Source organism: Glossina fuscipes, unplaced genomic scaffold (assembly GCF_014805625.2).
Source record: "Glossina fuscipes isolate IAEA_lab_2018 unplaced genomic scaffold, Yale_Gfus_2 110, whole genome shotgun sequence".
In the NCBI taxonomy this organism is placed as follows: domain Eukaryota; kingdom Metazoa; phylum Arthropoda; class Insecta; order Diptera; family Glossinidae; genus Glossina; species Glossina fuscipes.
Window position 1 is genome coordinate 934,174 of NW_023998453.1, and position 15,936 is coordinate 950,109.

The 15,936-nt window shown below is 35.2% G+C and overlaps 1 protein-coding gene across 2 annotated transcripts; it reads left to right on the top strand.

The window, feature by feature from the left end:
* Nucleotides 1-50: 50 nt before the first annotated feature.
* On the top strand, nt 51-15,458 carry LOC119638853 (leucine-rich repeat serine/threonine-protein kinase 1). Of its 2 annotated transcripts, none has more exons than XM_038035928.1 (16): nt 51-227; nt 4,125-4,284; nt 4,348-4,513; nt 5,177-5,835; nt 6,658-6,918; nt 6,986-7,144; nt 7,215-8,771; nt 8,849-9,761; nt 9,821-10,741; nt 10,874-11,658; nt 11,718-11,874; nt 11,937-12,255; nt 12,343-12,364; nt 13,437-14,000; nt 14,069-14,501; nt 15,169-15,458. In XM_038035928.1, the coding sequence occupies exons 1-16, from the start codon at nt 209-211 to the stop codon at nt 15,391-15,393; spliced, it is 7,320 nt and encodes a 2,439-aa protein (XP_037891856.1). In that variant the 5' UTR covers nt 51-208; the 3' UTR covers nt 15,394-15,458. The 2 variants fall into 2 exon arrangements, with proteins under 2 accessions (XP_037891856.1, XP_037891855.1); XM_038035927.1 differs by lacking the exon at nt 51-227 and adding an exon at nt 3,896-4,007.
* The last annotated feature ends 478 nt before the right edge of the window (nt 15,459-15,936 follow it).

Sequence of the window (15,936 nt, forward strand, 5' to 3'; positions counted from 1 at the left end):
GTATACGAAAGCTGATCGTCGTAAAATGTTTTAGTAAATGGTAAACATTGTTTGTAGTGCTCTGAGCGAGATGCAATAAAAATTTTATTTAAAAAAACTACTTAATAATGCACAAGTAAAATGTAGAAATCATAGAGTAAAGAATTACTAAAAAGAATTAAATTTGATTTGATTGAAAAGTGAAACAAGCTATTGAAATTTCGAAAATATGAGTGATTCTGATGAAGGTGATTTAAAATAATTAAATTTTAATCATTCTCCATGCATATATTCTTCACAAAATTGCAAAGAAATACTTTCTATTTCTATTTGGAAGGAAAAAGTTTATATTTCAATCGCAATAAATTTATAATTAACTATTTATTCTATTGTTTTCGCTTAAAAAAAGAATCTGAAATGATATTTTTGAGATGAAACATATATATATATATATATAACCGTAAGAATTAAAAAACGTCAATTTGCGTGTTGTATTGAGCAATTATTCATTTAAATTCAGCATTTCCTGTTTATAATTAAAAACTATGCAATAAAATAGTTGTATATTTATAGTATAACGCTCTTGTTCTAATGTGCAATGATTATTGGAAAAACGCATAGAAAGAAATGCGTGCGACTTGACTTCTCTTCATAAAGTAGTCTTGAAGTAAGAGAGAAATAGAAGTAAGAAGTAAGCAAATTCTCTCATGCAGAATTGTTAGAACAAATATGAAGACCAAATTGAAATGGCAAAAAAAGACGATCAATATATCCTATTATTATACCCTACATCACTTCTGCTTCAATGTATATTAGGTTTATGGGAAAGCACGCAAATCCAAGAAGGACTTCAAATAGATTCCTAATCGACCTGAACTTAGCTAATTCATGCTTTTGTCTTTCTGTCACTGGAGCACGTTTTGGCGCAAGGACGAACATTATTAACGATATTATTATTTAAAAAAAGCATTTATATGAAATTGGTTTGCACTTTTCAAAATTTCTCGACAAAAACCATTGAATAATTTTATTTTAGTATAGTAACATTTCATGGAAAGTATGGGTCGTAAAAGCCAATTCTTTTTGGAGACGTAAAGTAAAGTAAAGTAAAGTAAACTCTTATGCGTCAAAAAGGTAAGATTTTTAATAGTTTTTAAAGAAAATTGGTCCATAAAAGAAATCTGGCATAGAAATTAACAAATTTGGATCATATAGGGAGGTTTTGCGGAACCTACTCCAAAAAGTAACTTTCCATAGTAACAAAGTCTTAATTTGTAGTTTTATGCGATAAAGAATAATAAAATCAAGCAAACAGGGAAACAAAATGTCAAATTTGCACAAGTTATTGTCTTTCCTTGGTTATCTTTCTTGTGTAACACTTAAGGATAAGAATATATCAGTAACCTTTTAATGCTAATACTCCTACGTTGAATGGTACGTCGCAAGATATAAAATCCCATATAACAACGTTTGGGCTTCTTAGCCTATATTTTTTATTTATCTGATTTCTCCTATATTGATTAATATCTCATGCATTTCTTCTGCTCCTTCGTAGATCTTCGAATCTGATTTTGTTTTCAGTGATTTCCGAATCTATTTGCTTCAATTGAAGGAGTTACGTGTGTCGTTAGTATGTCGTTATGAACTGAAAATATTACGACAAGCGGCATAAGTGGTTGTATGTCAACAGTGCTTCTATTCTTCTGATATCGCATTGAGAGTAAACTTCGTTTTATCTCAGGAGGATAACTGAAGGCGAATAATAGTGAATGCATTAAAACGCTCTATAAACATTCTCACAAAAAATAAGGCTTTATACGATTAATTTGAAATATTTTATTATGAAAGTTGGTCCAGGATTGTGATTTAATCATATAAAAAGATTTGTATGACGGATTTATACGCAAGCTTTATTTTTTTGTATTTGGTCGGCGAAGAGTTTTATTAACTGAAGAGGTAAAGTTGTGCGATCGCGATGCATGAGTTAGGTTAGTAAGTCATTGGGTTCGACACTATGTCCCGAGAAAAGCGTGGACTCTTGGGAAGTAATCGCTTTAAGCAATAAATCCTTATTGGCTACGTTTTTAGGTAGAAGGGGCAATCGGAAGTTTTATATTGTAAACGCAAACAATTCTTTGTACTCACCTATACCTAATTTGGACTACTTAAGTGTACTTTGGACTACTTAAGTCACCGTATATAAGCATTCTCATGATAATGCTTGTAATGCTTGCATAACAAAAAAACCTGAATGTTCTTGTGATGAAAATTTGTTCATGATGGTAATTTGACATAAAAATTAAATGGATCAAGTTTGAACCACATGACACTACTCTAGATAAGATTTCTCATGAATAATAAGTCCTTCAGAAAAAGGTTTAATTTTTAATATTTTATGGTGAAAATCGGCACATAATAGCAATTAAACAAAACAACTGTCGGTATGGAATATGGATCAAATAGGTCAATTTTTTGACACCTTCAACATTTATAGGGGTTATCATGGAAAGCAAGCCGTTATATGGAGAGAGAGAGAGGGAGTTTGAATAAAGCTTGGTAAATTTGGATCACGTCATGTGATTTCTTGGGCGCTCTTCAATATTCTGGCTTTCATGAAAATCGTGCGTAATTTTTCCTGTATTATTACTAAATCGCGCGAGTAATTGTACGAGGTGAACTGGCACAGGTTACGTAACGTTCAGCCTTGCTACACTGTTATGTCCTTACTGGTTTTCCACTTAGTAATAATTGGCTTCTCGAAAGACTTCTAATCTAATTCATCAAGTTCAAGGTCATTTTTTAAACAATTCTTCAATAAACTCTTGAATAACTAATAGGAATTAAAGTTAAGCTGCCTATTGATAGTTTGACAGTTTATTAGTTCAACATATTTGCGAGTGCTAAGTGAAGTAAAGTAATCTATAAAACAATTCATTATTGTTCTAATTAAATTTAATTAACTCAGCTAAGTGATAGTAAATTAATATCTAACAACTAGTTGATTAGTAAATGAACTATGAATGAGCTCTTGATGGTTTAAAGTTTAAATGTCAAGCCATAAACAATTGAAATGAAAGAAAGAAAGTAAAAGCCGAGTTATAAGAGAATATCACATTTAATTTATTGCTGCTATATTTTTGTGTTAAGGTTAAGTTAACTTATGCGCAGGCAAGGTTTACATGTTTTTAATTTTTATCTTCATTTTTATGCAAATATCTTATAACCGCAAAGCATGCAAAGATATATGCAGTCTTTGCAGTCTTATGCTTACGCACATTGTCTTACGTATCTACGTATCATTCATTCATTCATGCAGTCATGCATAGATGCATGCAAGATGCATGTATCATCATTGATTCCCATCGTTTACCACTCGAAGTGTATATTATATCGGCTTAGGTTTACTATTTACAATGATATTTGTTGCCTTGAAGGATTTCTATAGTTACAGTTATTAGCGCAATACATATAGCGTTATAGGTATATCGGATCGATCGATACCACATGAGAAGCAACATGAGAAGCACGTGCAACAGTTGTTTGTTTACCAACAAAGTGCGTGTCTTGCGCAGTTATCGTGACATGAAATTTATAGGTGTTTTGCTGTTGTGATTGCTGCTTGCGTTTGCTTTCAATTCTATTATATCTTTTGCTTATGAATGAAATTGTTGGCGAAGTTAACGACAATTGATTTTTAACCAAATCAACGAAAGCTCATATGTTTTTTTTTTGTTTTTCGTTGAAGTAATGTTAAGCAGTTAGCTGCCTCATTTTCAATGTAAGGTTTCACGTCTCGAAACCATATTAAAATAAATGAATACGGGATCTTTTAAAAGTGATTTTGGAAAAATTGAATTAACAAATTTTTGAAAATATTTCAATAAAAGAAAAAAACAAAAAAAAAAAAAAAAAAAAAGGAACATAAATGGATTGGAGTTTTGTGGATAAGCCAAAAGCGGGCACCGAAACTGCTTTAGATGCTTGCGATTATTTTATTGATGAGGTCATTGAAGTCACTAAATGTTTAGGTGATTCATTAATTTTGAACTTAAACGATTAGTGAGGGTGGCGTTTACTTGCGCTTTTATAATTAAATTAATTTCGCTTTAAATTGATTTTCGCTTTAATTTGATTTTTCATTCAAGATGCTCGGGAACAGGTGCGTTTGATTAAGCATCGCGAACTTAGGCAAGCAGTTACTGCTGGTGATGAGCGGACAGTACGCGTTCTATTGGAAGCTTTAGGCTCCGAGAGACAGATAATAGTTAATATGGCACCGGCTGGGGCTAATACTTTATTGTTTTTGTATGTGACCAAATTTTTACAAATATATGTATGTAGATATTAATTCATGTTAATGTTTTTTAGAGCTTCGCAATCGGGTTTCGAAAGTATTACAAATCGTTTATTGGACGCTGGTGCTGATGGTCGCTCACATACGGTTACCAAGTACTCACCTCTCTATGCAGCTGTACATCATGGACACTATAATATCACTAAAATTATGTTAGAGCGATTTCCCGACTTAGTTCAGGTAAGAACGGTATAAAGAATTATTATTATTTTCTAGAGGTTGTTGTTGTGATTGTACTGCCTTTATTTGGAAAAGCAGTACAATTTGTTTTTGTGCCGAACATAAGTGCTTTCAATGTTCGCTTAATCATCATAAATGCCTGTTCATCCGCCACGCGTCTGAGACGATGACAAAGCCTTCAGTAGTTTACGTAGCACAACAGCCGTTTAAACTGTTGTCGTATTTAGTTTGTCGTATTAAAATAAATTATCACTTGGACAAAAATTCAATCCTTGGTTTATTGTGTCTCATGTTGTGTACTCATGTCTACCTTCTTATTGACATCAAACTCGACAACGGCAGCATACTCGACAAACTGCGGCGATTTAGTGAAACCATTTACGTCAGATTTTTTCTTTTTATTCCAAGTTTTGTGAACGTGTGCTTTCCGATAAAACAGGCGAGTGTAACAGTGTTAGATCAATTTAGAATCGGACGCTGATCAAGAACATAAATATATTTTATACCATTTGTGGCTTTTATTTCTATTGTGTCTTTGTATTTCGACGTCGAAACCTCTTTTAAAGCAATCAATACCCGCTTCGAGTAACATTTTCATTCAAAAAATATCTTTATTCTGCATATTTAATAACAATGGATTTTTTTTTTTTTCAAATTTTGCAGCAATCGACCGTTGAAAAATGGCTTCCAATACATGCTGCTTGCATCAATGGCCATATAAATTTACTTGAACTCCTAATGCAACATCAATATCCTGAACATATGTATAGCGTCTATCGCGATGAGGAAGGTGTGTGGGAATGGCGATTGCCTTTTGATCCGAATGGTCAAGATGTTACCGGACAAACTAGTCTTTATATAGCTTCCATATTGGGCAATAAGTCACTCGTTAGTGCCTTGCTAAAATGGAAAATAAAAGCTTATAAGACATGCTTACAAAGTCCTCAAAGTGCACCGATAACACCAACACGAAAACGTATTTCGTTCGGTATTCAGGCCATAATGTCTAAATTGAATATATCCGGAGATAGTGAACAAATGGGTGTAAAAGAAGAGTCTTTCGAGTGTGAAAAGTGCCCCATTAACTTGAACTTATTATGTGGTGCTGCTCGTGAAACAGCTTTATTGGCTGCCGTTCGGGGTAGCTTTCTGGATGTTGCTTCCGTTCTATTACAAAATGGTGCTAATCCAAATATCGTTGCTAAGCCTGTGGAGGATCAAAATGATCCGAAATGTACTGAGGAAATTTACGGTATTAGTAATGTACCAATCGCTGAGGCTTGCAAGCAAAAGTCTTTAGCAATGGTAGAATTATTGTTAAAGTAAGTATTTTAATTCTCATAAGTAAAACGAATAATTTTGTTTTATGTTTTACATATTATACCCCTAAGTCATAAATATTGCTTAAGTTGGGTGCTCGCCTGATTAATCATGACCCTGTGTACACCGGCCTTAAAAGATCGTTAAGACCTCTATCTATACTCGATTTTAGATTGATATCTCTTGGGCGTTATTTTTTTGTTTCTTGTTCACTGTGTTTATGCAGCTGGACTAGACTATTCCGTGCACAATATTTTTTTTTTTGGTCTTCGTACAATCGCAGAATGGCAACAAATTTCAAACCAACTTCAACTATATGTTCAACTACAATTTGTCGCCATTGACTAAGTGGGATTTTTGTGGCCAATTCCACCAATTCGAAAATTTTATCCTATGGCCAATAACTGTGTCGTCCAAGTTTTTCCGAAATGTTAAAAGAATAACATAAGACCTCTTATGGCGATAAAGAACGATTTTTTTTTTTTTTTGTCCTTTAAACGCATTTGCAAGTCCTCTAAATGGAATGAAAAATCTAGTATACCTCCAGTGCTGGGTGCGAAAATAATAATTTCATAATGGAATTATCGTTAACCTATCTAAATATAGAAAATATTGATTCACAATATGGCAAAAGTCATTTTTGATGCAAATGAATAAACATTAGACCAACTAAGACAACTAACACATTTCTAGAGTTAAAAAAAAAAAAAAATTCAAACTTTGCAACACATACCCGCTTCTTTTCGAAGGTGTTTTACGCGAATAAATATTTTTGCGCAATTTTCTTTTCTCTTTTTTTTTTTTTGTTTCTTGTACCTTTTTAGATATGGTGCTCGCGATGATAACGGTTCTGCTTTAAGCGTTGCGATAGTTTCTGAAGATGAAGCTATTTTAAATCGCTTATTAGCGAAACGTGTCCATCCTGATTCAGATTATAAAATCAACAAAAAAGGCTTGCCTACTCCAGTAGAAGTTAATGTGTTTTTACCCTCAGCAAACAATATCTCATATAGCACTATGTTTCCAAATACGGCCACGATTATCGATTGGCATAATAACACCAATGTGCAATTACCGTTTGTTAGGTAAATATTCATGTGTTTAGTAAATTTTTAATAGCAATACTTGTTGTAATGAATTGTACATTTTCAGAGTCAATTGGTTGGTTAACGGTGTTTTGCAATTGAATCCTAAACTTCAAGGGCATCCTAAAATGACTGCAGTCGCCTTAACTGCTATAACTCGTATTGATTTCTCTCATAATCAATTAACAAATTTACCAGTGGAAATTTTCGGCTTAATCTCTTTAAAGTTTGATATCTTTTTTATATATATATATATGTCGGGATTATTTTATTTTATTTTCTTTTTTTCTTATTAGATATTTAAATATAGCGCAAAATAAAATTACTCAATTGCCGCCAGCTCCTAGTTCGGATACACCGTGTTGTAAGCCCGCTTATAATTGTCCCGTTTTGGAGGAGCTCTACATACAGGATAATCAAGTGATCAATTTGCCTTCTGAAATTTTTCATTTGCCTGCGTTAACCATATTGGATATATCGAATAATAAGTTACAGGAATTGCCGTTTGATATGTGGAAAGCGCCCAAGCTCAGGGAATTGAATATAGCTTTCAATTTGCTAAAAGATTTACCAGTGCCACCAATGCAAACGTCTTCATCGCAACTTAGTTTAGATAAATTGGAATTAGAGCCATTTGCTAATTTAGAAACTTACGGCCATGATTACAAGAATAAACCAAGTACTCTTACCTTTCATCCCCTATTACATCGTAATATATGGTCGAATAATTTAGAAATTACCGATAATGATATGAAATGGAATGAGGCGAAAAAGGAAGAGGGCGTTTCTCAATTAAATAGTTTAAATATAGCGAACAATTTGTTTACCTCAATACCAGCGGCTCTGCCATGTTTAGCAGTTAATCTTACCAGACTTAATATGTCTTATAATAGCCTAAGATCGATGGGTCATGTTACGAGTTATCCGTCCACGCTCAAACAATTAGATCTTAGTCATAATGAGATTTCCTGTTGGCCTAGTTTACCGCGCATTGCTGAAGCTGATCCGCATTTGTTATGTTATAGTTTTGTGGCTCACAATCAGACAGAAGGCAGTGAAGAGATACCATCGTTCAGCAAGCATCATAGTAGCAATTCTAATAATTCGTCGTTTCGTAGCACCGTCTTGAAGAGTGTTTGTCGTCATCGTCGGCACTTGCGTTTGGAATCCTTAAGAACATTAATTCTAGCCGACAACTTATTAACGCGCATACAATTATCTACGGATGATGTTTTCAATGAAGCCGATGATTCAGATTGGAGCATTGTGGGCGTGACTAAATCGAAGCTTATTTTTCCCAATCTTTCTATGTTAGATATCAGTAACAATTGCTTAAGAGAGATACCAATCTCTCTACACGAGTTGAGTAGCTTGAGCGTTTTGAATATTAGTGGAAATGTTGGTATAACTGATTTGCCACCTCATCTCGGTCTATTAACACGACTTTGGAATCTTAACACACGAGGTTGTTTACTGCAAGATCCTCTCAAGTCGATGATAGAGAGTAAAAAATATAAAACTATGGATATCATCGGATATTTGAAATCGATCTATGAAGATGCTCAATCTTACGCAAGAATGAAATTAATGGTAGTTGGCGTGCAAGGTATTGGTAAAACAACATTACTGGATCTCTTAAGGCAGGGTGCCGGCTCGCAAAAGTCTCGAGCTGCAGAGAATCACTGGGCCAAACGTATGGGCCACACAAAAAACTTGTCAAAAACTCAAAAGGGCAGCAACATATCGACGGTGGGCGTGGATATTGGTACTTGGATTTGTGAAAAGCGTAAAAAGGCTCCTGGATCTCATGGCCCGGTAGTCTTTCGCACTTGGGATTTTGGTGGCCAAAAAGAGTGAGTTTCCATTGCTGTATATATATATATATATACATATACATATACACATACACATACACATATTTCCTTTGCAGGTATTACGCGACACATCAATATTTCCTATCTAAACGTAGCCTTTATTTGGTTCTGTGGAAAATCACGGATGGTCACAAAGGTTTAGCCGAAATATTGCAGTGGCTGGGAAATATTCAGGCTCGTGCTCCAAATTCTCCAGTAATTATTGTGGGCACCCATTTTGATGCAGTGGGAGAAATGTTCTCTGCCCAGAAAACCGAAGAGTTGCAGCAACTGATACGCGAGAAATTTATTGCGATACCGGATGCAGAAAAAATTGGCTTACCTCGGGTCATTGATTCTATTGAGATAAGCTGCAAAACTATGCATAATATACGTCTGTTAGCTAATATCATTTACGATACGGCTTTTATGCTGCGTTCACCAGGCTCCAAGGAACCGCTACTACTTCAAAAAATACCGGCTAGTTACATAGCATTGGAGGATATTGTTAACGTGATAGCGTGTAATTTACGAGCGGTCGGAATGGATCCAGTTTTAGATGCTGAAAATTATCGTAAATTGGTCACGGAAGAAATGCGCCTACACAACTATAAAAGTTTTCGCGATACCGCTGAATTGAATCAGGCTACAATGTTCCTGCACGATAACGGCGTCATATTACATTATGACGATGCCACGTTAAGGGACTATTATTTTTTGGATCCACAATGGTTATGTGATATGCTGGCCCATGTTGTTACGGTTCGCGAAATTAATCCCTTTGCACGTACTGGTATAATGAAATTGGAAGATTTGAATTTATTATTTCGCAACAGTAACGGGCAGGCCGGTAATTCGAATCGCAGCTACATCGTAAGTCTATTAAATAAATTCGAGGTGGCCTTAACTTGGGATTCGAGAACTTTGCTAATACCGTCTCTTTTGCCACTGAACGAAGAAAGTGTCGCTAATACCGGTACTGTTATAAAAGTGAGCGTTTACTTTATGGTTCGTTAAGTGAAACGTAACTTAATTGATTTTTATTTCAGATATCTCAACGCACAAGAGGTCGTAATGTAAATTTGGGTTGTTCCGTTCCCGATGACATTAGTTACAATAATATAGTTTATGAACCTATGACTTTGTCAAGTCATATGGATCTTAATATCTTAGACTCAAGCTTACGAAGAATTTTATTGATGACATATTTTCCATCTGGCTTTTGGTCGCGTTTAATTACGCGTTTATTGGCAGACGATCAAATAACTGAATCTATTAAAAACGTTTACGAAATGGTCAACGATGTACAACAAGACTTTAGTTTTGAATTACGTTCTAGTCTGGAGAGTGATACTAATTGGAATTTGTGGCAGACAGGACTTGCTCTGTATTACGGTCCTACACTTATTTTCAAAATATGGGAGCTACCTTTTCAAATGACTGCGAACACTCAACCATTCCGTAATTCGGCGAATCGTTTCAAATTGAGATTGGATGGTATTTGGACTGATATTAATTTATGTAACTCGAGTATACTGGAGATTTATTTCCCCCTGTTGAAAGTGAATGTATATCAGGAGGTAGAGGGAGAAAATAAACAGTTAGTAACTCAAATTGAGCCAAACATGCCGGTGGTAGCGAAATTACTTGCTTTATCCGTGGATCATATTGATTTGTTACTTGAAGATTGGTATCCTTCTCTGGGCACACGTTTTGTGCATACTTCAGAGGGCCGATTCTTAATTACTCGTTTGGTGATGTGTCCGAAATGTTTGCGTAAACTCGGTAAGAAATTTGATACAGATAACGGCAATGGTGATGGTGATGTTGCCGATGCTACTAGTTTGGGTTATGTGAATAGATCGCGAAGTAAGCGTCCTGTATATCTGCACGGTGATGCGTGTGAAGATGGTTTAAATGTTTTTTCTGCCTATTTAAATGCTACTGTAAGGAGAGAAAGGCGATCAGAGGTAAGTTATGTTAGCGTGGTTTTTGAAAAAATTGTTTTACCCCTAACTTATATATGACAGCATGTTTTTTGGAGAATATAGATTTACTTTGCACTTTTGAATTAAAAGAAAACTCGCTTGACATCTTTTCAGGATTCCTTATATTTATCTGATGCCGATTCTGGCGTGGGTCCCGATTCGGCTGGCTCATCCCGCAATACTTCCGTTGATGGTCATCCCCTCTACCACAATTTACCTGACATCTCAAATGTTTGTTACACATGGATGATTGAAGAATGTATTCTATCGGTTTATAATCAGTGTAAAATCTCTTGCCCCATACACTTGGAAATGTCAATGCTAAAATTGGCTCCCGATGTTATATTCGCCGATATACCTGACAAGTGCACTATCAACTCGGATAGCATCATTAAGGGTTCTTTATTAGGTCGTGGAGCCTTTGGATTTGTTTTTAAAGCCACATGTAAAATAAAGGGATCTCGTTCTTTTAAAGCAGTAGCTATGAAAATGTTACAACCTGTTGCACCCGGTACACGCGCAAAAGAGAGCGCTTTAATGGCTTATAAGATAGCGCTCGGAAAATGGGATCGTGATCCTCTGCAGCACGCCTGTAAGGCGTATTGCACAGCCCGCCAAGAGTTGGCGGTATTGCTTACACTTAAACATCCGAATATAGTTCCTTTGGTTGGAATATGTATTAAACCTTTAGCATTGGTTTTAGAATTGGCTCCTTTGGGCGGCTTAGATTCAATTCTAAGACAATATCGACGTAGCGGAGCTCACGTTGGTCCTCATACCTTTCAAATCTTAGTGCTACAAGCAGCCCGCGCGATTGAGTACTTGCATCGACGTCATATTATCTATCGGGATCTGAAATCGGAAAATGTATTAGTCTGGGATTTTCCTCAACCTCATGCGTAAGTTAAAACAAAGCAATGACACTAAAAACAATACAACCTTAATACTTAATTTATAGAGAGGACGGACCGCGTAATATTGTGCATATAAAAATAGCTGATTATGGTATAAGTCGTCAAACGGCGCCTAGCGGATCAAAGGGATTTGGTGGTACTGAGGGCTTTATGGCGCCCGAAATAATACGTTATAATGGCGAAGAAGAATACACAGAGAAAGTAAAAAAAAACCGCTTCATCTAATATGGGCCTCAAAAATTCCATTCAAATTTATTTTGCAGGTAGACTGTTTTTCCTTTGGAATGTTTATATATGAGAATATCAGTTTGCGACAGCCTTTTGAAGGACATGAATCGATTAAAGAATGTATATTAGAAGGCAGTCGGCCAGCTTTAACTCAAAGAGAAACACAATTTCCTACATATTGCTTGGATTTAATGATATTGTGTTGGGATGATTTACCGAAAAAACGGCCTACCGCCAGCCAAATTGTTTCCATTCTCACAGCACCCGAGTGTATACATCTACTGGATGTTATCGCATTGCCGCATAATGATAAAGCCGTTTGTGGCGCTTTTAATAGTCTACCGAATATCGAAGGTAGTATTGATTGATAATTCATTCTACAAAAAGTTGCAATTTTCGAGTTTATGTGTATTCTTGGTTTTTTTTTTTTTTTTATTTCAGATGAAACCGCACGCTTCTCCAGGTACTGCAAACGAATTAACTGTTTTTTTCCAATTGTGTTTATTAAAACGGAACGATATGCTCCCCTGACATAAATGTTGATCCTCTCTAAAACTTGAGCTGTAGCACTTAATGGAGAAAATCATGGCAAATATTTTTAAAACAACGATTCTCTAACTGTAATGTAAAGAAAACACGAGCCAAATAACTTAAAACCGCGGCAAGCATTTACTTTTCTTCACTTCCCTTAGGTAGACATAAACTGACGAAAGTGTCTTTATGGGAACCGTAATCAGTTTTACGCAAGCATAAAACTTCTTCAAGATTAATTTAACTTTACAGAATTCATCATTGACGCCTGGCTTCTTTATCCAACATTTCTGATCAAATAAGAGCCCAGTTTAATGAGTTTCCTTGAGAGAAACGGTTAGATGTCTGATCATCGCTCGACAATCCGTCCAGATGTAAGCTTAGTAGGTCTTTACGTTCACGTTCGCAACGACGACGAGTGCGACGACTTTCATGTCCGGTAGCACGTCGCATCTCCTCTTCAGATTCTATGCCAAATCGCAAAGAAGAGGAATAGAAAGAAGAAGAAAAATACGGAAGATTTCTAAAATTGTTTCTTATAAACAGATTTGCAGTTTCAGTCATTTCTTTAGCTCGATTTCTTATGTCTTGACGTCGTCGTTCGAGTAGAAAATTATGATGCTTAGCAAAGGATTGTTTTGCATACGTTTTGCCAAGTCAAGTAACAAAATTTTCACTTAACCTTTTCGTTTGGACTAACGAAACATTTAATTTCCTGACGGAAACGATCTTTGATCGCCGCTGTAGCAGTGTTTTGCTTACAATCCATTTCCTCCAATTTCAAGAATTTCATTTCCTTTGCTATATGCTCGACATTTTCTTGATGAGCACGATTCAATTCCTTAAATTTATACTTGACGTTCTTCTTGGTCCATTTTTTTAAAACATATGATTAATTACTGCTTCGGTTGCGTATTGTTTTGATCTCGAAGCCTGAAAATAACAGGCAGTGTATAATGAAATATTATTTAAAATATATTTCGTTTTTCATACAAAATTTTTAGCTTGGAGTTGTGGCTACCAGGTTATAATTCCCGCATCGATATACTTGATTGTTCGTTATATGGACAATTTCAACAGTTAAGCAGTCTCAAGTGCTCGCATAAATTTCCAGATTTGGAGCAGTTATCACCGCGTGTTGAAGAGCCATTGAGATCATCACCGTTGAATACACCATCGTCCACTCATCCCTCTACATCGAGTACTGGTTCGACATCACGTACTCCGTCGATTACAAGAATGCCTAAGATCAACGTGTTATGTTGTAGTATCATTGAACATGCAATTTGGATGGGCGATTCTGCGGGTAATTTGCACGCCTGTAATCTACAGGATTACAATCATATCTTTTCTTACATGTTGGATCCGTCAATCAAGTCTCCGGTAATAAGTTTAACTTATTTCCCTGGTATACAGCGGGTTGCCGTAGGCCTGCACAATGGTCGCGTCTTTTTATTGGATTCGGAGAAAGTACCGACAAATTGTGCTTTTGCCGAAGGCTCTTTTGTCTTAACTGAAATATGTTCAGGTTTAATATTGCATTGTGCCACATCCATAATGGTTGAAGAGTAAGATATTTTTGTTTTCAAATGCAAAAAAAAACACAATCTTTTACACACTTTTTTTTTTTTCATAGTGTATATGAATTGTGGTGCGGCGAAATGGCTGGAAAATTGAATGTTTTTCCGTTAAGTAAAACTGGCGTTAGTGGTCATCAAGCCTTATGTCATAGTGATGAGCCAAACACTAAAGAAGACCTCAAAGTGGCCCGCATATGTTCAAACAGCACCCATGTTTTTACCTGTCTTTACCTCAGCTCTATGGTGTACCAGTGGGATGCTAATCGAAAACAAATTGAAAATAAACTTGATTGTTCCAAGTTGTTACCATGCTCGGAATCTTTGAAAAGTATAGCCATTGATGAACGGCTCAGTTCAATTAAATGCCAAATATCCGCGTTATGTGCTCATGGCCAGGAACTTTATATAGGCACCACATGGGGTTGTTTGATTATAGCTGAAGTTAATACGCTAAGACCAATTACAGTATTTCGGCCCTACGAGAATGAGGTAATTGACATTATAAAATTTTAACTTAAAGAGAATTAAAAGAGAAACAAACACAAGGTAAAAATACAAATGTAGAGTGCAACTGCTTTTGCACATAATATAAAAGCAAAAATCTTTGGAAATTTGTATTCCATCTTGGCAATCCCTTTACTTATATTGCTAATGCTCGAATGATTTTAATAATAGAAAATTTCTCCGACTTGTACGAAAAAGGGTATCTGGAATACCGTATAATGTCACCTTGCGACTTTTTTAGTCATTTTTCCATCGCCATAAGTCGTAAACTTCGTAGGTGAGTCAGGTGAGCACATCTTAAATCATTTCTAGACGTTACATATATTCGTACAAGTTTAATATATATCCTGTACATTACAAGTGCTGTAGAATACAAATATTCACAAGAAGAAGCGCACTATTGAGCTAAGCTTTATCTTCATTTGAACTGGCGCGGTTGATGTTCTAATACATATCCTAAAAGTACCAACAGCATTCTTGCATGTTTTGCAATTTCTGTCAATGCATAAAAAAAAAAAATCGAACTAATTATCAGAGAGATGAGAACTTGTAACCAATTCCGTTATATATATTTTTTTCGTATTACTATATATTAATATCTTATTAAGTTAAATATTTAGCAATAAAATATCTTTTCGTTCTATCTATAAAGATTAAAACAATTATTGCGGTACCAAATACTCAAGTACCTTTAATTGCTACAATTGGAAGGCGTTATCGTTCCCTTATTAGTCGTTATATGGACTCATCGGAGAGATCAGCACGTCATATCACTTCTCCTTCACATTACGAATATTTAAAATCTCCTAAATCGCAACCGGCCGATGTTGACAATCACATACATTGTCTGTTGTGGAAAGCTAAAGATTGGACTTAATTGCTTTAATAAAAAGCTTGAGCAAAAATTCTTCAATTATTAGCATTTAAGATTCAATTTTTTTTTTTATGTTTAGTACTAACAAAACTTAAACGTACATATTTCAAGCGTTTTATGTAAATATAAATTTTATAAGTAGAACTTGCATTTTGCATAACACAGCGTTGAACAGTATCGAATATTAAGAATAATTTTTTTTCGCTTTTTTTTTGTTTTTTGCAATCACGGTGGACATTATATAATTATAAAGATTCATGGTGTTATTCGTCTTAATTGTGTATTGTTGTAAATATAATTTTTAATATTTTCAAAGCCAGCATTAAAGAGCAATTACAAGTAGGTATGGGAGACTGGATAAAGTATTGATATTTTTTGCCATTTGATTTTTTGATTAACGCAAGGCACTGAGACGATATTGTCCGTCTGTCTCTTCGATTAACTAAAGTCGATTCTTAACTGTTGGCCATACATCGAATTTGAATCGACTTGAAAAGAGTTTCGTCATAATCTAAAAACTGCAACATACAAATTACTTCAGGTAGT